The sequence below is a fragment of the Lissotriton vulgaris genome, chromosome 7, assembly GCF_964263255.1.
Source record: "Lissotriton vulgaris chromosome 7, aLisVul1.2, whole genome shotgun sequence".
NCBI lineage: Eukaryota > Metazoa > Chordata > Amphibia > Caudata > Salamandridae > Lissotriton > Lissotriton vulgaris.
Window position 1 is genome coordinate 1,504,417,142 of NC_141695.1, and position 24,249 is coordinate 1,504,441,390.

Sequence of the window (24,249 nt, forward strand, 5' to 3'; positions counted from 1 at the left end):
GAACCATCTGGTAGGGAATCAACTTATTATTTAAATGTATTGTGTGCCCTACCTTTGTACACAGACCTTTTATGATATTAATTTATCATAGAGATGTATTTTTATGGATTGGGTACCTTCTTCTTCTGACATGTATTTTATTGAGCTGTTATCATGCACTTTTATGGTTCTTTGAACCGAAATAAAGTTGAAAATGAATGCATTGCAAAGGAAATACTGTATATTGCATGACAATCTATTGTAACTGACAATGGTGTTTGCAATGGAAACAATGGTGTTTGCAATGGAGTACTCATTACATGCGCTTGTAACTGTTTTAATCGGTTGCATATGAAATAACAATAAAAACAGATAAAAAAACAAAGAAGGCATACATAACAGAGTTAACACCACGCACTGTTGTCCTCTCTGTTTGCAGTTTTATAACAATGTAATTTTGGACGTTCGAATTGCCAGCAGGATGTCTTTATTTTTTTGTTTACATTTCTTTTTTAAGAGTTTTTCGTTGCATAGTACACAGTTATACGTTTTGCATTAATACATGAACACAGGAAAAAAACAGGCTGACAGTCCAATGCAACATACTAGAAAACATGCATCCTGCCTTATGTCATGTAACTCCAGCATAAGATAGCATAAGGACATGGATACTACATCCCCAGTGGACTAGCATAGCCCGCAGGAGGACTTATGCTAAGTTTGAATTATAAACCTATGACATGCTGCTACTAGAACTTCGGATTCCTTTTGAAACTCAACTCGAATTAGTATTGCTATTGCAGGCCACTTGTAAATGTCACACCTGTGCGCCTAAAAAGAGTCCAACTTTCGAAAAAAAACCAATAAAATGTGTTCTCACATACATGTGGAATTTTTTTAATAAACATTTTATGTACAGTAAATTAAGCAGTTATGCAGCAATAAATATTTCACGATGCTATGAGCATTAAATATATATTACATTATTTACACGTATAAGAAATAAACAATGGCATTGGCTGTACAAGGCATTTTTCTAAATGTTGCATGTAAAACTTAACAGGTTTATTGGCGAAGCACATAGTGGAGAAGTGTGGCTCAATGGTTAGAGCGGCAGACCCTGATGCAGAGGTCTGGCCCGGGACCAGGGTTCAATTCCCCGCCTCGGCGGGTCTTGGGCTCAAAATTCCACGGACCTGATAATTCTCGCCTCTGTGCCTATTCCAATCATGGAGTCCCACTCTGCAACTCTGGGCAATAGCTTGCTTAATCTCCACAACGGCCCCCACAACGCTAAGGATGCCTGGTCTCCACCTTGGGGGTGCCCAGGAGTGGACGCCTCACAGGGAAAGCCAGGATGGGTTCCACAGCGGTATTCGTACAAGCGCCTTGAGACCCTTGCGGGTGAGTAGTGCGCTATACAAGTATCAATTTACATTTACATAGTAACAAAGTATGCACAAATGCACTGTAAACAGCCCAAATATTTAGCACTTACAAAAAGTTCTGTACTGCCTACGCGAATGCCCACTGTGTCTCTCTCATGATTGCTTCAGCCTGACACTCTCACAACCTGGCCTATTTCATCCTCACACAGTCTGCCCCTGGACTGCTCTGCCTTCCATAAGGAGGTAAAAAGAAGTGGTGTCTGCTCTGCACTGCTCACATTCTCATTGTTCCCATGTAATCACCCCATGCCCTGAGGCAGTGAACTATGGCGACTATAATATCATTTGGGGGAGTATATAATCTTGTTTATAACTGTGGGAGTAATATAGATAATTAAATGATATGCTGAAATGTGAGTTGTTCTTTTATGTATATGTTTTTGCCGAATAAAGTAAATTAAATTGAATTGAAATAATTAAATAGGTAGAAATATTTCCTCAACTCAAGTGATATTAGCCTTTTTATTTCAGTACTTATGCACTGCTTTTGTACTCTGTATTATAGCATTGAAGCAATGTTCTTGCAATTTTTGCTGATTACAAATTCGGGTCAGCAGAAGTAATTAGTGCTAGTGTCCCACAAAACTGTAGATACATGGACAGTGGATAGGAGGCAGGGATAACACCCGCTTTCTGCCAAAATATGGGGTCCCATTGATAAAGCAGGTGGTCTGTGGATTGCTACTTATGGAAGAATTCGCCTCTCCTTAGTAGAATGCGTATTATATGTATTTGGACCTGCTTCTGGTAGTTTACAGATTTAGTTATAAGTTATGAATGGACGGGGGCCCCTCAGCGTTTATCCCTTGTTCTCTACCAATATTTGGACCTCTAAGAGGTTTCATGTGGAGTCTCTAATTGGGGTCATATTGATGGTATGAAGTAGAGTAGAGGTAGAGATCAATCAAGCAATCGACAAAGGTGAAACCATTTGGTGAACAGAAAGCAGTCTGGAACCCCTCTCAGAAATGCACCCAAGTACTGGATTACTTGCACTTCCATTGTAGTCAACTTCAAGAGATTGTTCAGAATCCCAGATTTATCTCTAAATCTTTAATTTGTGTGGAAAAAAGGGCTTGAATAAGCAGCTGCCCAAGCACAGGTATACACATATGTTTTGTAAGGCTCAGAGAGGCTGCCACTATTGCCATGTAGTTGAAGAAAGGAGTTAGGTCCTATTGTCGGGACTGAGGGTGGGCTGGACCGTTTAACTAGAACAAGAAAACCAAAAGTACCCACACACTCTTTGTTTATACTACAACTATTCCATAGACCAAATGAAAAAAATTATTAAATCTGGTCAGGTACTTTTATTTACACCTATCACTTATATTATTAGTAACACTTTTTTTTGTGGAATTATTCTTTTTTGGCAAAAGAAGATACACATATATATCCATTACATTACAAACGAAGCAAACTTTACAAAAAAATGCACACAAAGCAAAAGTACATCCAAATGACAGTAAACATTAAACATTAAAACTTCATTCATTTTATGACTGTTTCCAAATCAATTTCATATTCCAAAAAACAAAGCAAACGTCAAATGACAAGAGCAACACAGTGTATGTCTCTTTTTCTGTGGCACTTGATGAAATAGTTAGCTCTCGTAGATATGCCGACGCGTTTCAGGTTTGAGTAACCAATTCTCAAACCCTCATCAGAGCTTTGTTATTTTTCTGTATAGGATGCAAGAAAACAATAAAGTTTTATTGACAACCTGTACGCCTCATGTCTACCATTCATTGTTTGTAGAATCATCAAACTGTACCTGTATGTTTTGATCATATGATGATATGTTTTTTGAGAAAAGCCAGTGATTGAAACGGCCCTAACAGGGTCTTTGGTAAGCACGAGGGAGGACGAACAGCCTGCTCAATTGCAGAACAGGTATGCCGATCTCCATAACTGCCACAAGACATTTTCATGTAGACCCTTGCTGTTCCAAGCGTGTTTGGGCCTTGTTACCTTAATCGGTCCTTTACTTTGATAGGTTACAGACTGAATTATCGTTCTTCGCCAAAGGAAAAGCTACCCTGTATATGACTTAGGACACACACAAGAGGTAAGAGACACTCGGCGACTAACACGTGTAGCGCATTCATTTTTGCAGTGAAGTGATAAAACATCGTGTATGAATCTCTCTTTTTAAACAGGATCACTAACATAGTGACCACGACTTCTTCCTCCCCTCCCAGCGGCGCCGGATGGTGCACTTGGAGGTATGTAAACTCAAGATATGAGTGTTTGAAAGCTACGAAACGTTGTGTTGTGGCCTGCACTCTTACATTGTTTGCGCTTCATTTTTTAGAAATAAAGTTGAAATACAGAGACCCAATAAATAGCGTGTCTCCTCTCCAGTGACATATATGAAAATATCCCCCGCCTGATCAAAACATACTGGTACAGTTTGATGATTTCACAAGCAATGGATGGTAGACATGAGGTGTACAGGTTGTCAATAAAACTTTATTGTTTTCTTGCATCCTATACAGAAAAATAAAGCCCTGATGAGGGTTTGAGAATTGGTTACTCAAACCTGAAACGCGTCGGCATATCTACGAGAGCTAACTATTTCATCAAGTGCCACAGAAAAAGAGACATACACTGTGTTGCTCTTGTCATTTGACGTTTGCTTTGTTTTTTGGAATATGAAATTGATTTGGAAACAGTCATAAAATGAATGAAGTTTTAATGTTTAATGTTTACTGTCATTTGGATGTACTTTTGCTTTGTGTGCATTTTTTGTAAAGTTTGCTTCGTTTGTAATGTAATGGTTATATATCTGTATCTTCTGTTGCCAAAAAAGAATAATTCCACAAAAAAAGTGTTACTAATAATATAAGTGATAGGTATAAATAAAAGTACCTGACCAGATTTAATGATTTTTTTTCATTTGGTCTATGGAATAATTGTAGTATAAACAAAGATGTGTTGTTCTGGTGCTGAGGCTCGAACTTGCTTCTACAGTGCCAAAGACGGCGCCTCTGTCCATAACACACCTGACTTGGAAATATATACATATTGGAAGAGTGGCATTATTGTGAAAGTTCTAAAAACGTCTTTTCACAAAGCAGTGCTTAAAGTCTTTCAACCACAGTGCAGTCAATGCAGGGCAATGGGACTTTTAGACGTGGACTACAATACAGTGGGCTCATTCGCACCTAAGGGCGCCAATGTTATTGAGGATCTTTATTTTCCTCCCACGTCAGAATCATCTATCTTACTAGCAGGATGTTTTACAGGCCTTGTAATGTTTTATTATGCTTAACGGAGGGACAAAATTCCAATGCGCTCATGATGTATGGAACGTGCGTCTGTGTCACCCATGCTCTGAGAACCTGCACATTAATTTGTATGTGGAATAGAGGGACCCACTTATCTGGGACTATGTGACAAATATTCTGAAACGACGAACTATGCGACCTGCAGTTTTTTTACACACCTCCTTCTAAAGATGTGAAGCAAACAGTTTGCCCTATGTCCAGTATCTGAAACCCGCCCTTAGACATTTAATTTGATTCCCCTTCAAGAGTTCTAGAAGGTAGAAAAATGTCTTAAAATAACCCTCACCCACCAGGGTTACCCCTTAGGGAATGCTCATCATTGGGTTCTCCCTGTCCTGATGCGGGGCGGGGCGTGCTACGACCTACAGGGACGTAGGAGCACTACAGGTTTTGGCTCAACCAAATGAGAGAGATAGGAGATTAAAAAAATACCTGGCTAGTAGGAAAAAATACTCTTTATTTGGACCCCTACCCGGCATTGGTAAAAAATGGGAAAATTGGAGACGCAAAAGGGATAATGTCCTTGAGTCTGACTGGTCGACATGTTTCTAGCCCTACCCCAAGGCTATTCTTCAGGACCAAGGTAAAGTATATATTATCCCTGATACCACTCCTGTTAGCACGTAATTAAATACATTAACTATTTGGCGAAGTTTTTTTTTGACGAGTGACTCTGTTTTCTAATACAACTAACTGGTGGACGAGTCCCTCTTACCTCTACCTCCTCTCTTTGTTTTTTCTACAATATCTGAAATCCTCTTCACTCATTGTGCTTTGGGACTGCTCACTCACCTTCATGGCTGTGCAGTCTAACTCAGGACAACATGTTTTACCATTTTACAAGTAGTAACACTGAACACCCAAGATTCAAACTGCACGCCACCCACAGACATGGATCCTTTTTAACTGCAAATGTAAGGCAGCTTTCAAGGTAGCCACTGGCCCCGCAATATATACTTTTTTACACTGGCCATTTGCCGTTCTTTTTTCATAGAAGAAATCGATGTCTTGCAATTGTTTGTTTATACAGAAGTCTTTTGACATGCTTTCCATCGGTTTTCAGTGTCAGTAAGTCATATTAGGTTTTGGCCATCAGTCATGAATAAATAGGAACTTATTGCTTCGCGAAGCCCAAGGCTTACAGGAGACTCTTCCTCCAACTGTGTACCTTCTTTGAATAACACAGCACTGGGAAAAAAAATAAAAATTAAAAGTTCAGAAAGGTGTTGCAACTTAACAAATTAATTTTTTTAATTTATGAATCCATTTGTGAGCCGGTAGCATTGTCTTGCCCTAGCACCTTCACTGACAACGGTTATGCACTGTGAGAAAATTCTGTAAAGATTGCATGTTCTGATACGGTGCACGAAGGACAATTAAAGTGCTCGGTACAAATGCAGTATGGGCCATGTGCGCCATGGTCCACTCATCATACAATGAAATCATCAAAGGTGTTGTGAAGCCAGGAAAGAGCACCTGTCCACAAACTGCTCCTATACAAGTGCACTACCACCTCCTACTTGGACTCGCATAAAAGTGTGTATATTGTAGGGCTCGCACAACGGGGCAGATTTACAAGGAAAGTGACTCAGGACTTGCCTCAATCCTTTTGGACGCTCCACACTGAGTTACTTTTAAAGCACAGGGATGCAACATATTTACAACAATATATCACATCTTTGTGCTTCCCCCTGCACTGACGCACTAACTGCTGCCATGCGCAGGCAGGATTCCCTTCCTGCACATAAACAATCAGAAATTGTGTTTTTCATGTTTTTCATTAGCACACATAGAACTTGCAAAACGTCATTGTTTTACTGATGGTTTATATGCAGGAAGGGACACCTTCCTGTACATAAACAATCACCAGAGGTGATTTCCTCTTTCTATGTGTGCTGCAGAATGTGGTACACATAGAAAGAGGGAAAAAACTAGGAGAAATTAATACATTTCTACTCGTTGCGCCTCACTACGCCGCCCCTGGGGAGGCGTAGCATTCAGACGCATTTCTAAATTTACGATTTCTAGTAAATCTGGAGATGTGTCTGGTTCCATGGTTGTTGCGTGGGAACACACACAGCAACACCCATGGAACGCCCCTTTCAAGCATAGAGCTGCATGCAAAGGGTCCATATTTACAAGAACAGGAAAAGTCACGCAGGGTGGCTTTTCCTGTGCTTGTAAATATGGGGCACTAAAATGTGCCGCTAATGCGTCAGAAGGGGCTTGTAAATCTGCCCCAACATGTTTACCAATAGAAAGTGCTTGTTTTCCCTTTATAATAAGCAAAAGGGAAACCAAGTATTCCCTTGAGGGCTTGGGTAAACAATAAAGTATTCAATATAAAGGACCCACAAAGGATTTGTTTGAACAAAATATTTAATGATTTAAAAAAACACACATTCACCTTGGTTGTAGATTCACTTGACATATTTTTCAAAACCACAAGTCGGCGTGCCTACAACCATAGTGAATGTGTGTTTTTTCTAGATTGATCGATTTTGAGCCCCACTGTATCCATTTTTTATACATTAATAAATATGTTTGGAAAATCAAATATTGACCAATAACACCTGCAATTGAATTTTTTACATTCGGCGAGTAATGTTCCTTCACAAATTGGATGTTTCTATCAACTTTAAAGTGATTTATGGATGTCATAATTTGACATATTGAATTTTTCTAAATCATTAATTATTTTGTTTAAAAAAATCCTTTGTGTTTTCCCTTTAGGCACATTTTACCTGCTTGGCACTGTGTGGTAAATAGCAGCTATTTGGTGAGAGTGTATGATCTGAGTAAATGCTGCGTTGATGCTCACTATAGACCTTTGATGAGCCTGTCTAAATGAAATAGTTCATACCTCAAAATTTCCAGAGGTTGTGAAGATCCCCCGCAATATAGGCCTTGAAGCCTCCAAAATACCTACCTGTAAACATTGTGTTTGATATCAGCTACGGGTAACTTTGTACGAATATAAATATTAAATATAGAAGTAGCATAACCATATCCTTTTTTAGAATACCTTCCTTCTAGATCCATAGTTAAGAATTTAGCTAGGAATACCAGGGATTGCCATCTGTATTCCCAACAAATTGTCTCTCAACACTGTAATTGAACTTGCAATCACATAAGGGGACATACAAATTTGCAACAATGACATCACTTTTGCTACCATGCCTGTCAAACTTCCATTACTTCAGACAGTTGATGTGCAGGTATAAAGTCCTCTCGATAGAATGCAGTCTGAGAACATTTCAGACTACAGAAGTAAATGTGTTTATATAGGGCATTCTCCTTCTGAGAGCGTAAAACTAAATGACATGGTCAGTAATCCTTTTACCTCGAACTTTGAGACCAATATGGGTCGCGAGTTGAGATGAGCTTTAACTTGTGAGGCATTCCAAGCGTATATAAGAGGGTTTGCCTCTCATTAAAAATGTATTTGCCTTCTTCGTAACCTGTAGATATATTAAGTACATTGGAAAATGTATATGAACTGCAATTTGGGAAGTATTAATAATAATCCCCAACGGTGAGGGCTTCCAATTGCCACATAATGCTATGGCTGGAAGATTTGCAACATGGCGTAGACCCAGCAGAGTTCTGGTATTGTTGTTAAAAAGCCAAAAGTCAATCAGTAAGAACTGAAAGGAGACAGGGGAGGTGTTTAAGACGACATGGGAAATATGCAACACATCTGCATAGCACTATTAAAAACTATATACACAGATGATTTCCATGCTTCCTATCTGCTCTGGTGTTAGCGCCAGGGCGTCTCCGGGCATTTGTCGCACTTAATAAATCTATACCCTATCACATCATGTGTGTAAATGAGGTTGCATCGAATTGAGAAAGAACCAGACTTCAGAATGTGGGGCGGGGCAGAAGGGCAGGTGACAAAGGAGGCAATATAAGTACATTGATTGATGGAAGCTATAGGGTCATTATGATCTATCAAATTTCCCAGGCAGCCTTAGTGTAGAGAATCCTACAAGCTTTATGCACTGACATTAGCCTCTATGCTAATACAGTAAAGCATTACAAATGGGTTGTTTCCCCTCGTCAATTCAAGATGCCCTTATCACTGTGTTTCCAAAATCAAATTAAACCAAATTCGCTGATGATTAGAGATGGGTAAATACTGGCCACCCAAAGCATGTGAAATTTATACCCAGTATGACAACCTCCAGTAATCGCTCCTCTTCACTGCACCTTACCCGTGGTTCCATTCATCCCCGTTGGAACATTGTCCTGTCACTGGGCAAGCTTGACTGCCCCATATACATTCTACCTTCATCCTACAGATAGGCTTACTTCCGCCTTCCCTTCGCATGTTCCAGCCTCGATACACGCCCCCCTTTCCTTTAGCCCCCTCTCTTTCCCTGTTCCCCACCCTGAATTATTCCTCTTCCTCTCCTATACACACCCAAAACTGGCAACCCGGTCCTGAAGATGATTCTGAATAATTAGGATCGTAACGCTGTCGACCAATTTATCAGCGCAATTTGCGGCGCACACTCAACTATGGTTCATAGAAATGTCTAAACTATGATCAATCACTGTAAATAACAACTCTTGCTAAACCATATATCCTTGTATATATTTTGTATCACCTTGTCACTTTGCACCTTTCGCTGTTCTCCCACTTGTCACTTGTGCCGTCACTTTTTTGTGTGTCAAGAGCACAACGTGCACCAAGTCCTTTACGATTTATGCCCACAGAGTTGATATAACTGTTTTGTATAAATTGTTATTTCAAATACATGATGCCATGAGCACTTTTGAAAAACTTACCACAAGTCTCCCTCTTTCCTTCTTGAAATGTCTTGTACATACATGTATATTTGCCTTTCTCATTGAAACAGGTTGAGACATTGTTGCTAGTTCTTGTCCCTCCCGTGATTGCAATCAGGTCTGATAGCAATCCATTCACGCGCATACGGGCAGTAGGCCTCGCATACAACATGTTCACAAGTTGTATGAACATTTCGCCTACCCCCACTCGCCTCAACCCTGCCCTCAGGAAACACCATTCCACAGAATCAAAAGCCTTTTCGGCATCCAGACAATTGCAGCGGCGTGCATCTCCGGGACAATGTGGGTACAGCGTACGCAGATTGCTAGTGAGTGATCGTTTGGGTACGTACTCAGACGGCTCCGGAGCCACTACTATCAGCAGCAGAGAGGTCAACTGATTTACCAGAATTTTGTCAAAGATCTTTATATCTGTATTGAGCAGAGATAGAGGCTTATATGAGGAACAGTGCTCTGGGGGCCTATCCTTTTCGAGTAGCATGACCAGGGTGGCCTCACGCATACTGGGAGGCATGACTCCATCGGTCGCCATCTCTTAAAATAAGTTAACCTGATGGGGGACCAGCTGATCCAAATAAGCTTTGTAAAACGCCACTGTTAACCCATCCGGCCTAGGAGCCCTGTGATTAGGCATAGATATCTGAAAGAGACACGTTAGTGATAGATTACTTACCTTAGAATATCCCCAGGCGTCAGACTGGATCCGGAAATTTTTGCGAAGCAATACCCCTGCGCATCGGTAGGCGTCGTCCGCGGCTCTGTGTCCGTCGTCGGCGTCGTTAGCGCCGGAATGACGTCGTCGGAGTACTTAGACGCCGCCCATGCGCGCTGACGTCAGTTCTTCTTTTTTCCGCGCCAGCTAGCGCAGTTCCGGAGAAGCTCTACTCCTAGTAGTTTTTTGACTGAACTTTTTGATCTTTTGATCATTTCTTTCTTCGAGTCTTCGACTCTATCGGTGCCGGTAGGGGTGCCCGGATTCAAACCCTGTTCGAAGTGCGACCGACTAATGTCGGTTACGGACCCCCACCGGCGGTGCCTGAAGTGTTTAGGCCTCGACCACGACAACCGCACCTGCTCCGACTGCCGGGCCCTGACGTCTCAAGCTAGGCGGGAACGGTCCCGCAAGCAACTCGAGCTCCGACAGTCGGCCCGCGCCGTTCCAGGTCCCGGTCCCAGTCCCACGGGAGGTCGAGGGACTGGTCGCGGGTTCGGAGTCATCGCAGCTCCGGGAGTGGACATCGGTCGTCAGGGTCCAAGTACTCAGGTAAGAGGCATGAGAGGTCGGAGCGACATCATCGCTCCTCCGACCCACCCCGACGCTTGCACGATGCGGCCGGGGGTTCGGGCGACACCACCCACGCGGCTCAGAGGGAGTCGCAAGCGTCGCTGCCTGCCCCACACCTTTGGGTCCCTGGGCACGGCGCGACGCCGGAGGAGTCGAGCGGTACCTCATGGCCATGAGGTCCCTCCCTCCTCAGCTGGGTTCCGTGGCGCCTTCGGGCCCAACGGTCCCGGCTGGAGGCTCTAGCGGGTCGGGCACTTCGGCCCCAACGCCGTCGGGTGCTTCGGCCGCGACACCCCCGGCGACTTCGGTCCCGACGGCCTCAGGACCTCACCGGATCCGGTTCCGGATCCGGGTCGTCGCCGGTCGACCTCACCAGCGCCGGCCCCACGGGTGTCGTCCCCGGCGCCCACTGTGGCCGCCGTCCCCAATGTTCCCTCCGGTCCGACTCTGGCGCCAGAACGGCGCCGCTGGCCGCCTCTTCCGACGGCCTTTGGAGATTTTTATTTCCATAAGGAGGCCCCGTCTGTTAATCCTGCTTTGCAGGAAACGAGTGACGAGGGAGATTGGGAGGGGTCTGAGGACCCTCTGGCACTGGAGTGCCAGTCTCAACAGGACTGGACATATGAGCTTGGGGAGGCCAGTGGTATTCACACTTCGAAGCCACGGTCGGAGGGGAGACAAATCTAGTGTCTGGCGGAGAAGGGGTCTACATATAGTGTAGTGTTGACGAGGGCAGCCAAGGCCTTAAACCTTGAGCTCCCAGTCGCGGCCGTGAGGACTAACCTCCTCACTGAGGTCCTCAAACCGCAGACAAGCTCCAGCGAGCCTCTGCTGCCATTCAATGAGGCCTTATGCGACGTTCTTGTGGGCACTTGGTCCAATCCCGCCACAGGCCCGCCTGTGGCCAGACGCTACCGCCCGGCCCCGGGCGACCCTTGCTTTTTGTCCACCCATCCCACCCCGAGAGTCTGGTTATCCAGGCCTCCACTTCCCAGACCGCATTACCGTCGGCTCCGCCCGATCGGGAATCCAAGAGATATAAGCAGTTCAGGAAGAAGGTGTTCTCGTCCCTAAGCTTAGGGCTGCGGTCTGTCAATACCGCCTGTCTCTTGGGCTGCTACACCCACACCGTGTGGGACACGGTTGCGGACGTGCTGCCACAATGTCCGGAGGAGGTCTGGGCTAAACTCGCCCAAACCCTTGTGGAGGGCCGAGATGCAGCGCGATATTCCATCCGGTGTGGGCTGGATACCACGGACTCACTGGGCAGGGCGATGGCAACGACGGTGGCGGTTCGACGCCACGCCTGGTTGAGGTCCGCTAACTTTTCGGCCGATGTCCAGGCCACACTTCTGGACATGCCGTTTGATGGCCGTCGCCTCTTTGGCGACAAGGCAGACCATGCGCTTGAGCGTTTTAAGGACTCCAGGGCTACGGCCAAGTCCTTGGGCCTCTCGGCCACACGCCAGCAATCGGGTGCCTTTCGCTCCTTTCGTGGCCAAGGAAGGGGCGCCCCCACACGTGCTGCCAGCCACGCGCCGCAGAATGTTCAACAGCGCGGTGGCGGCCTTGGAAACTGCTGTGGCGGCGGTCGGGAACAACGGCGAGGCCAGTCCACACCTCCCTCCACAGCACCCGCCTCAAAACCTTCCTAGTCCGAGTTTTCAGGCCCATGTGACGCCAGTAGGAGGCAGGGTTCACCATCACCTCTCCCACTGGCGCACTGTCACGTCGGGCACGTGGGTGCTGCAAATCGTCTGAATGGGCTACTCCCTCCCCTTCGAGGCGACCCCTCCAGCCATGCCACCGCAATTCCACCGTGTGTCGGGGATCACTTGCAACTTCTGCAAGAGGAAGTCACGGCCCTCTTGGCCAAGGGGGCCATCGAGCGCGTTCCTGGGCCGGAAGTAGGGTGTGGTTGTTACTCCCACTACTTTCTGGTACCCAGGAAGGGCAAAGGGGGCCTGCTCCCTATCTTGGACCTGCGGAACGTCAACAGCTTCCACCGGAAGGAGAAGTTCAAGATGCTGACTTTGGCTCAGGTCTTAGCAGCCCTAGATCCTGGAGACTGGCTGGTAGCGTTGGACTTGCAGGACGCTTATTTTCACATCCCCGTCCTGCCGGCCCACCGGCGTTACCTGCAGTTCACAGTAGGCCACGAGCACTTTCAGTTTACCGTGCTCCCCTTCGGCCTTACCAGCGCCCCACGGGTGTTCACGAAGGTGATGGCGGTGGTCGCAGCTCATCTGCGCAGGTTAGGGGTGTCAGTCTTCCCCTACCTCGACGACTGGTTGTTGAAGGCGGACTCGCCCCAGACAGTCGTCAGCCACCTCCAGACTACGGCCGACCTCCTGCACTTGCTGGGGTTCTCCATAAACATGCCGAAGTCGCACCTGTGTCTCTCTCAGAAGCTCCTCTTCATCGGAGCGGTTCTTGACTCGGCGCAGTTTCGGGTTAACCCACCCGAACAGCGGGTTCGGGATATACAGGCTCTGATTCCAATCTTCCAGCCTTTATCCTGAGTCTCGGTCAGGTTGACGCTGCGGCTTCTGGGGCTGATGGCCTCCTGCATCCTTCTGGTGCATCACGCCCCGTGGCGGATGTGGGCTCTGCAGTGGGACCTGAAGTTTCAGTGGGCCCAGCATCAGGGCAACTTGTCCGATCATGTCTTGATCTCGGAGGGCACTGCGAGACAACTGCAGTGGTGGCTCACGGACTGCGATTGGGTCAGTGGCAGATCCCTCTCCCTACCCCACCCGGAGCACATGGTTGTGACGGACGCGTCCCTCCAGGGCTGGGGAGGCCATGGGAGAGCCGGAGATCAGAGGCCTCTGGTCTCCGGCGGAGTCCCGGCTCCATATCAACCTTTTGGAGCTGCGGGCGATTCGTCTAGCACTGAAGGCATTCCTCCCCTCTGTCCGGGAGAGTGTAGTGCAGGTGTTCACGGACAACAGCACCGCCATGTGGTACTGCAACAAACGGCGGGGTGGGGTCGTGGACCCTATGCCAGGAGGCTCTGCGCCTCTGGCAGTGGCTGGAACATTAGGGCGTGACCCTGGTGGTTCAACACCTGGCAGGCTCTCTGAATGCCAGGGCGGACGAACTCAGCCGTCGGTGCATGATGGATCACGAATGGCGTCTGAACTCGGACGTGGCGCAAGGTCTCTTTCAGCAATGGGGAGAGCCTTGGTTAGATCTATTCGCCACAGAAGAGAACGCGCAATGTCTTCAGTTCTACGGGTTGGAATTTCCAAGGCGGCACTCGCTCAGAGACGCTTTTCGTCGCGAGTGGAGTTGCGGTCTATTGTACGCCTTTCCGCCTATACCACTTCTGCCCAGAGTGCTGAAGAAGATCAGGCGCGACCGGGCCCAGGTTATCCTTGTGGCTCCGGACTGGGCACGAAGATACTGGTATCCCGAGCTACTCAGCATGTCAGTCAATCCCCTGATTCGTCTGCCTCTTCGGGAGGACCTTCTGTCGCAGCAGCAGGGGACGGTCCTGCACCGGAACCTGTCCAGTCTCCACCTACAAGCTTGGAGATTGAGTGGCGGCAGTTGAGGCCATTTGACTTGCCTCCCGAAGTCTGTGATATCATTCTGGCAGCCAGGCGTCCCTCCACAAAGTCGGTATATGCCTGCAGGTGGAACAGATTTATGGCATGGTGCACAGCAAAGGCTGTGGACCCACTCTTTGCACCCCTTTCTGAGGTTCTCCTCTTTCTTCTTTCTCTTGCCCAGCAGGGCTCTGCTCTGGGCACTCTCAAGGGGTACCTTTCTGCCCTTTCCGCCTTCTTGAGGCTACCTGATCAGCCTTCCTTGTTCAAGTCCCCCATTGTGAATAGGTTTTTGAAGGGCATCACACACATGTTCCCTCCTGTTCCCTTCGTGATGCCCCAGTGGGACTTGAATCTTGTGCTTAATTACCTCATGTGTGCTGCCTTTGAGCCGCTCCATAACTGTCCTCTCCGTCTTCTTACTCTGAAGACTGCCTTCCTGGTTGCCATCACCTCTGCCAGGAGAGTGAGTGAGCTCCAGGCTCTTTCTTCTACACCTCCTTTCCTCTCTGTTCATCCGGACAAGGTTGTGTTGCGAACAAGACCTTCCTTCTTGCCCAAGGTTGTCACGGCCTTCCACATCGGGCAGTCCATTACTTTGCTCACCTTCTTTCCGCCTCCGCATCCCTCGAAAGAGGAAGAGAGGCTCCACCGTCTGGACCCAAAATGCGCGCTCTCTTATTATCTAGATTGCACACGCCAGTTCCGGGTGGATGACCAACTCTTCGTTGGTTACGTGGGCGCTAAGAAGGGAAAGGCGGTACACAAGAGGACCATCTCGCGGTGGATCATCTTGTGTATCCAGGCATGTTACTCCATGGCCAAAAACGAGCCCCATGCTGGATTGCGGGCTCATTCTACTCGTGCCACGGCGACTACAACTGCTCTGGGCCGAGGTGTGCCCTTACAGGACATTTGCCAGGCAGCTACGTGGGCCTCGCTGCACACGTTTGCACGACACTACTGCCTGGACAGCCAAGTCCGGAAGGATGGCTCCTTTGGCCGTTCCGCCCTCCAGGACTTTCTGGTGTGATTATTGGTTCGCAGACCCACCACCGGGGTTGGTATTGCTGGGGTATCTATTCTAAGGTAAGGAATCTATCACTAACGTGTCTCTTTCAGATGCACAAGTTACTACTTGTGTAACAATATATCTGTAAGAGACATTAGTTAGTGATAGATTCCTTACCGACCCACCCATCCTCCCCGTTCTGCGAACCGATATCTAGGGTTAAGGTCATCCCCTTTCAGGGCCCTAGTTTCATGGCACCAGTGTTGGTTCTATCATGGCTCTGCGTATCTGGCGCGGAAAAGCTGTGTTTCAGAACTGACGTCAGCGCGCATGGGCGGTGTCTAAGTACTCCGACGACGTCATTCCAGCGCTAACGACGCCGACGACGGACGCGGAGCCGCGGACGACGCCTACTGACGCGCAGGGGTATTGCTACGCAAAAATTTCTGGATCCAGTCTGACGCCTGGGGATATTCTAAGGTAAGGAATCTATCACTAACTAATGTCTCTTACAGTGATATCGTTACACAAGTAGTAACTTGTGCTTCAATGCCGAGGTTATCTCAGGTGGGCGTAAAGGTGCCATCAAATGCTTTATGTGAGAGTTGGACAGCCACTTCATTTCTATATACGCTAAGTAGTCTTTGTCTGTTTCTTCTGTGCTAGAAGGGCGTGAAGTATATAGGTCTGTATAATACTTGCAAAACGTATCGGCAATCTGCGCTGCACCATTATTTAGTGCACCGTCATCATCGCACAGTTCCAGAACCTCATTTGTACCTCCGGTCGGCCGGGTCAGTGCTGCCAATGTTGCACTGCCAAAAGGTTTGTTCTAATAGGAAAATGTGACAATGCTGATTGCACGTGTTGTTTTGCTCAATTTGATAAATGTATATGGTGAAAGAAAATACTACAATATAAATGTAATGACTTTTAGGTGATGTTTACTACCCATCATATCATAGCGTACCTTATAATGCTTGAAGAATAAAAATGTAAAAATGCATCTGCTGAACGCACTTGTGCATCCTAATACTAAAAACGATCAGATAGTGGAGAATTTTCTGGGTTATTACAAAGTTCTGACAGAATGTCCTTGCTTAAAATATTGGCATTTTTGGGTGATTACACGGAGTGTGTATTCACCAAAAGTGCAAATTCACCGGTAGTGTATAGATCAGCATTTTGAGATTTTGCTTGTGCTGTGCTTGTGAAATCTCTTGTATTTTTAATATATCTTGAAATGGGGCTCTTATCAGTTCCCACAGCCAAATTGCTGTGTTTATTCGCTTTTGAGGGGACTTTTTTTGTTAACTTCCCCTGGCTGCGCACATTTACGATACTTCTACTAAAGGTGTTCACACTGTTTAAGCCCAATTTACTGGCAAGATAAGCTCTCTTCCTACAGAAACAAAGGCAGACAGCTTCTAACAGTATGCTGGAATGCTTGCCTTTTTATTTGTGTAAAGAAGGTGCTTCAGCGTTAGAACGTTTTTGGCATTCCCTATTCATGCCTCAGTACCTTTCTTTGCACTTTGGAGGCATTATCGGATTGATTTTTTCAAATTAATATATTGGATCATTATAATCAAATTCTAAATATTGTAATAAACATTGTACATTAAAAATAAAGTTAATTTTTAAGAGCTATGGTATATTTTACTACTAAACAAGCAGGCACAAGTGCAGTTACCTTGCAGACAACAGGGTCATGATTAGAATGGTGCAGGAAGTGCAGTAGCACTGGGCCCACAAGTTGTCAGAATTCCTCTAAACACAACATATTGCTATATTTGACTACTAAACAGACAGTCACAATTGCAGTTACCTTGCAGTTAAAAGGGACTTGAGTTGAATGGTGCAGCAGCTGCAGTGGCACCATGTCCAAAAGGTCCAGGGACCCCACTAAACCCACATCCTTGCTAAAATTTAAAACTAGACTGGCAGTCACAAGTGCAGTTACCTTACAGACAACTGGGTCATGATTTAAAGGGTGCAGCAGGTGAAGTTACACAAGGACCAAAAGCTATAGGCAGCCCACTGAACACTTAACATTGATATATTTTACTGCTAAACAGGTAGTCACAAGTGCAGTTACCTTACAAACAACAGGGTCAAGATTTGAATGGAGCAGCAGTTGCATTGGCATCAGGCCCAAAAGTTGTCAGAACTCCTCTAAACACTCCTCTAAACACGGCAGCCACCGCGGGCCCAGAGGATGCGGGAAAACCGCTGCTGAGCCACAAAAGACCCACCGCCATATTAGGATGGTGGTGGGACTGGAAATCTGTCCGCAGCTCTTCCGCCGCGGTCGCCTTCCGACCGCGGCGGAAAAGCTTTAACATGGCTGGCGGTGTCTATCAGACACCGCCAGCCATATTAGCATGGTGTAAGATGTATGCTTTTCCGCAGCGGCTTTTCTGCTGTGGAAAAGCATACGGACCTTCACTTCGGGGGCCCGTTGTGGGCCCCCTGGGTGAAGGGGGGGTGGGGGATGCACATGGGGGGTACCTATGGTACCCCCCTGCATTTGCGTGAACAAAGCAGCAGGCACCGCGTGGTGCCTGCCGCTTTGTGCATGCAAATGCACAACTTACATTTATAACATTGCGGTGGGTGCTGCTTGAAGCAGCACCCGCCGCAATGTTAAATATACAGGATGTGACAGCCAGGGTGGCGGTCACATCCTCATTTGCACGGAGGAACTGCCGCTGCCCCTGCGGACGGTACCTCCTACTCTATGGTGGCAGACGGACTCAGGGCCGCCCACCATCATAATCGGCCCCTTAATATTGTTATATTTTTCTACTATATTTGCAGTTACTCTGAAGTTAAAACAGGGTTGATTTAAATGGTGCAACAAGTGCAGTGGCACCAGGGCCAAAAGTTGTCATAACTCCACTAAACATCAAATACTGCTATATTTTTGTACTAAACAGGCAGTCACAAGTGTAGTTATCTTGCTGGCAGCAGGGTCATTATTTGAATGGTGCAGTAGCACCAGGCCAAACATTATCAGAACTCCTCTAAACACCTAATATTACTATATTTTACTACTAAACAGGCAGTTACAATTGTACCTTGCAGTTGAAAGGGGCTTGATTTAAATGGCGCAGCAGGTACAGTGGCACCAAGGCCAAAAGTTGTCATAACTCCACTAAACTCCAAGGGCCTTCATTACAACAAAACGATGCAGCTGGGCCACAAGCAATTTTTCTGTGTGAGCTGCGGCATTTTAAAAACACAGGGATGCGTCAAATTTACAACAATGTGATGCATCCTTGTACTTTCCCCAGCACTGGTGCACAATTGACTGCCATGCAGCAACACAGGCATCCAAGGGTGCCTGCGCTGCGGGGATGACTGTTTTTGTGCAGGAAGGTGGCTTTGCACGGCCTTGTAAATATGGGCCTGCACACTTAACATGACAGTTACAAGTGCATTTATCTAGCAGGCAATAGGGTCATGATTTGAATGGTGCAGCAGGTGCAGTAGCAACAGGACCAAAAGCTCTAGGCACCCCATTAAAAACCTAATATTGCTACATTTTACCACTAAACAGGCAGTTACCTTGCAGACAACAGGGTTGTGATTTGGGTCATGATGGTGTAGCGGGTGCAGTGTGTAGGAAATTAGTATCTGCTTCTTATAGTTACCCCCACTTTTTGCCGGTGTCTCACTGTTTTTGGACTAGTCTGACTGGGATTCTGCTATCCAGGATCCCAGTCTATCTGCTTACTCCCTTAAATTGCTTTGTATGTACTTTAAGCAAAAGACACACAGTTGATGGACGGAATGCAGAACAAATCAAAACATTCACCTCCAGTCAAGAGATCTTGGTTAAATCCATCATTCTTTTTCTCACCATGCCACCCCAGTTTAGACCTGGCATATGCAAATCAGCCTTGGCCCTGTGCCTCATGGAAACAGTCCAGCCCGAACTGCCAAGCCAGGTCCCCCCTGGACCGGAAACAAGCATCCTAAGACTGGTTTCGGAGGTTCTTCCCTCTTCAACCTGGAGCCCGCTGTGTATTGTGCTACTTACAAATGTTCTATTGATTCAGTATTGTGTGCTTTGTGTTCTAATCTTATGTAGAGACTAGTAGAGAGTGTTATATTAATAAATACATATTTTATATAATTACTGTGGGGTTCTCCTTTCATTTATTCATTCAGGAGGTGATATTCTGGTAAAACAAGCTGCTTTACATTCCTTCAAGATTAAGCCTGAAGGCTGCTGTCCACAGCTACCACTAGGATAGCTTTCTAAAGGTTATCTTTGACCTCATACATCCTAAGGGTCGTGTGGACTGGTACAAGGTGCCCACTTTAACTAGTGTACAGCATATTCCAAGCCACCTTCTCACACAGTGGCACCAATTAATCAATCACTGAACTTGTAAAGTGCACTACTTACCCGTGAGGGTCTCAAGGCGCTGAGGAGGGGGGGGGGGCTGCTGATACTGCTCGAAGAGTTAGGTCTTGAGGAGCTTCCTGAAAGTGAGTAGGTCCTGGGTCTGCCACAGGTGGGTGGGGAGGGTGTTTCAGGTCTTGGCAGCGAGGAAGGAGAAGGATCTGCCTCCGGAGGTGGTACGCTGGATTCGTGGGATGTCGGCGAGGCTGGCGGAGCGGAGCTGGCGGGGGTGTAGAAGTTGAGTCTGTTGTTCAGGTAGGCTGGTCCGGAGTTGTGGAGTGCTTTGTGAGCGCGGGTGAGGAGCTTGAAGGTGATCCTCTTGTTGATGGGGAGCCAGTGAAGGTCTCTGAGGTGGGGGGTGATTTGGCTGCATCGGGGGAGGTTGAGGATCAGGCGGGCCGAGGCATTCTGGATGCGTTGTAGTCGCTGTAGGTGTTTGGTCGGGATTCCTGCGTAGAGTGCGTTGCCGTAGTCCAGCCGGCTGCTGACAAGGGCTTGGGTCACCGTTCTTCTGGTTTCGATAGGGATCCACTTGTAGATCCTGCGAAGCATGCAGAGGGTGTTGTAGCAGAAGGAGGAGACAGTGCTGACCTGCTTGGACATGGAGAGGGAGGAGTCGAGGATGACTCCCAAGTTGCGTGCGTGGTCCGCGGGTGTCAGTGCTGTTCCTAGTGTTGTCGGCCACCAGGAGTCATCCCAGGCAGACGGGGTAGGGCCGAGGATGAAGACTTCCATCTTGTCCGAGTTCAACTTCAGGTGGCTACTCCTCATCCACTCTGCGACGGCCTTCATACTCTCGTGGAGGTTGGTTTTGACGGTCTGTGGGTCTTTGCTAAGGGAGAGGATGAGCTGGGTGTCGTCGGCGTAGGAGATGATGTTTAGGTAGTGTTGGCGGGTCACTTGTGCGAGGGGGCCATGTAGATGTTGAACAGCGTCAGGCTGAGGGATGAGCCCTGGGGTACGCCGCAGATGAGGTTGGTAGCTTTGGAACGGTAGGGTGGGAGGCGGACACTCTGGGTTCTGTCGGAGAGGAAGGAAGTGGTCCAGTCCAGGCCTTTTTCCCGAATTCTTGCTTCTTGGAGGCGTGTTCTTAGTGTGTGGTGGCAGACCGTGTCGAAGGCGGCTGACAGGTCCAGAAGGATGAGGGCTGAGGTTTCGCCGTTGTCTAGTTGGCGTTAGATGTCGTCTGTGACGGCAATGAGAGCTGTCTCGGTGCTGTGGTTCCGTCTGAATCCGGATTGCAACGGGTCTAGGATGTTGTTGTCCTCGAGGTGGCGGGTCAGCTGTATGTTGGCGATTTTCTCAATGACCTTCGCCGGGAAGGGGAGCAGGGAGATGAGGCGGAAGTTCTTGAGGTCCTTGGGTCCGCCTTGGGCTTCTTGAGGAGGGCGTTGATTTCAGCGTGCTTCCAGCTTTCCGGGAATGTCGCTGAGTCGAAGGAGATGTTGATGACCTTTCGTAGTTGGGGTGCGATGGTGGCGTCTGCTTTGTTGAACACGTGGCGTGGGCAGGGGTCTGCTGGTGATCCCGAGTGGATGGAGTTCATAATCTTTCGTGTCTCGTCGTCGTTAACGTGGGACCAGGATGTCAGCTGGTTGGTGCAAGTGGTGTTCGGGGTGGGGTCTGTCATGGTCGGGGCTGGCGGTGCGTTGAAACTGTCGTGGATGTCGATGATGGATGTGGTGGTCCTTGCGAGGGCGGGATGTCGTTGGTGTTGGCGCTGGGGTTGGAGAGTTCCTTGATGATCCTGAAGAGCTCTTTGCAATCGTGTGCGTTGTTGTCCAGGTGGGCTTTGAGGGAGGATCTCTTGGTTGTTCTGATGAGTTGGTGGTGTCTGCGAATGCCGTCCTTGTGGGCAGCGTGGTTGTCTGACGTGCGGTCTTGGAGCCATTTGTTCTCTAGCATCCGGCATGTGTGTTTGGAGGTCTGGAGTTCTTCGGTGAACCAGGCGGCTTTCTTGCTGGAGTGGTTGATGGAGGGCTTCTTTAGTGGGGCTAGGGTGTTGGCGCAGTCTTCGATCCACTGTCTGAGGTTTTGGGCGGCGGTGTCTGGGTCGATGGGGTCGGTTGGAGGGTCCAGGGCGAGGGCGGAGGTCAGTTGGTTCTCGGTGATTTTGCCCCAGCAGCGGCGAGGTAGCTGTTGAGTGTGGTGGTGCGTGGGTGCCTTCTTGAATGTGAAGTGGATGCAGTAGTGGTCGGTCCAGTGAAGTTCGGTGGTGTGGTTTAAGGCGATGTGGGTGCTTGTGGAGAAGATGGGGTCGAGCGTGTAGCCGGCGGCGTGGGTGGGTTCGGTGACGAGTTGTCGGAGGCCGAGGTTGGCGAGGTTGGCTATCAGGGTGGCGGAGTTGGTGTTGTTGTTGTTTTCGAGGTGGTAGTTCAGGTCCCCATAGGAGGATGTAGTCCGTGGAGGCGAGTGCGTGGGTGCTGGCGAGGTCAGCGATGGAGTCGCTGAACAGGGCCCAGTGTTCCTCTGAGAGTGGTGTTGGGGTCGGTGTGGATCCGGAAGTGAAGGTGTTCGGCGGAATTGAGAGAGTCGACTGCGAGGGTGTGGACCTGGAGTGTGGACTTGTGGACGATGGCTATTCCTCCTCCGATTCCATTTGCACGATCTCTGCGGGTGATCTTGTAGCCATCCGGGATGGCTATGGCGATGTCCGGAGCAGAGGATTCGTTCCACCAGGTCTCGGTCAGGAATGCTACGTCTGGGGCCATTGTGTCGAGTAGGTGCCAAAGCTCGACGGCGTGTTTGCGTGCAGAGCGGGTGTTAACCACTTGGATGCTATGCATCTTCTGGCACTTCAATGTAATTTCCATTGAGATCAATGGAAACTCCATGACGAGTTACCCTTGTCATTAGCGCTGAAGGGGTTAAGGAGTTTGCAGCGGAGGTAGTTGAGTCCGGTCCCTGGAGGCCTGGTGGTTCTGTCACAGGAGAAGTTGCAGGTGTGGCAGGAGAAGGGTCCGTGGGTGTGTTTTGGGGCAGCCTGGAAGCAGCGGCGGTCCCGTCCGGTGTTGAGAGCGAGGAGGGCATTGGCGTTGTATCGGAGTCTGGCGTTGCGGGGGCGCGGGGTCCAGGGGTTCTGGCGGTGGGCGTGGTCCAGGCGCATCCGCTGCGCTTCCGCGCGGCGCCCTCCATAAAAGGCGAAGTAGGAGGGAGAAGCAGCTGGGAGCAGGGCGCTAATGGGCGTTGGGGGATGGGACGGGACACAGAGGGCAAAGGGGGCAGCGGTGGGGAGCGGGGGGTACAGAGGGCAAGGGGCGCTTAAGGGCCCAGAACCGACTACAATTAAAAATAAAAATAAGAGTACAGAAAAGGAACAAAGCAGTCACCAGACCACAAACACAGGAGCACACCAGCAGCAAACTCTCGGCAGCGGCAGCAGTGGGGCAGGAGTCACGGGCGCATAGGAGGAGCCGTGCGGAGTGGGGAGCGACCTGACCAGGGTCAAGGGTCGCTCATAGGTTGTCAGAACTCCTCTAAAACCCAAAAATTGCTATATGTTACTACTATATAGGCAGAACAATTGCAGTTATCTTGCAGCTATAAGGGGCTTTACTAGAATGGTGATGCAGGTGCAGTGGCACTGGGGCCACAACTTGTCAGGACTCCTCTAAACTCCAAATATTGCTATATTTAACTGATAAATAAGAAGTCACAAGCAGGTACCTTGCTGGCACTAGGGTCATGATTTCAATGGTGCAGCAGGTGCAGTAATACCAGGGCAAAAAGCTCTAGAAACCCCTCTAAACACCAAATATTGCAATATTTTACTACTAAACATGCAGTCACAAGTGCAGTTACCTTACAGGCAATATGGCCATGATTTGAATGGTGCAGCAGGTGCAGTGCCACTGGGGCCAAAAGTTGTCATAACTCCTCTAACACATAATATTGCTGTTACATCAATTCATTATATTATTTTTCTCTTTCATTTTTCAAAATGTTGCTATTACTTACCCGCACTATACTACTCGTAACAACACAACACATTACTTTTTTGAATATAAACAAGTCATACAACTTTAACAGACTTCTGTAGTTTACATTGTACAACTACTCAGCAAGCTACAACTTAGAACAAAAGACAGCTTACTATTAATCACATAGGTGAAACCTAATGCATTTACCAATGCTTGTTTTGAAATGAAGGTTATGTCATGATCCTTCTCTGGTGCTCATGTACTAAAACACTGCCGATACATATAGTGCCGGGTTCCAAAAATAACTCAATTTAAATTCACTAATACACGCTTTAAACGAGAGAGTAAATGTGTTCAAAGCCTTTTCAAACTCTAAACCTTCAATCTCATCATAAACACACACTCAAACACGCCCATTAAATTGCACTGCCCTTATCCCTTCATCCTCCTCAGTTCTTGGTCTTCCAGGGAATTACTATAATGTTGAATTGCTCATTTATTTTTATTTTTTGTTCAAATCTGTTTTTAT

At 47.6% G+C, this 24,249-nt stretch overlaps 1 protein-coding gene across 1 annotated transcript in view; it reads right to left on the reverse strand.

The window, feature by feature from the left end:
• Positions 1 to 862: 862 nt before the first annotated feature.
• SLA2 (Src like adaptor 2) overlaps positions 863 to 24,249 on the reverse strand; it is a 241,505-nt gene continuing 218,118 nt past the window's right edge. The window contains exon 8 of the mRNA XM_086932350.1: positions 863 to 5,905. Within this exon, the coding sequence (XP_086788476.1) occupies positions 5,791 to 5,905 (115 nt within the window). The 3' untranslated portion in view covers positions 863 to 5,790. The remainder of the gene's footprint in view (positions 5,906 to 24,249) is intronic.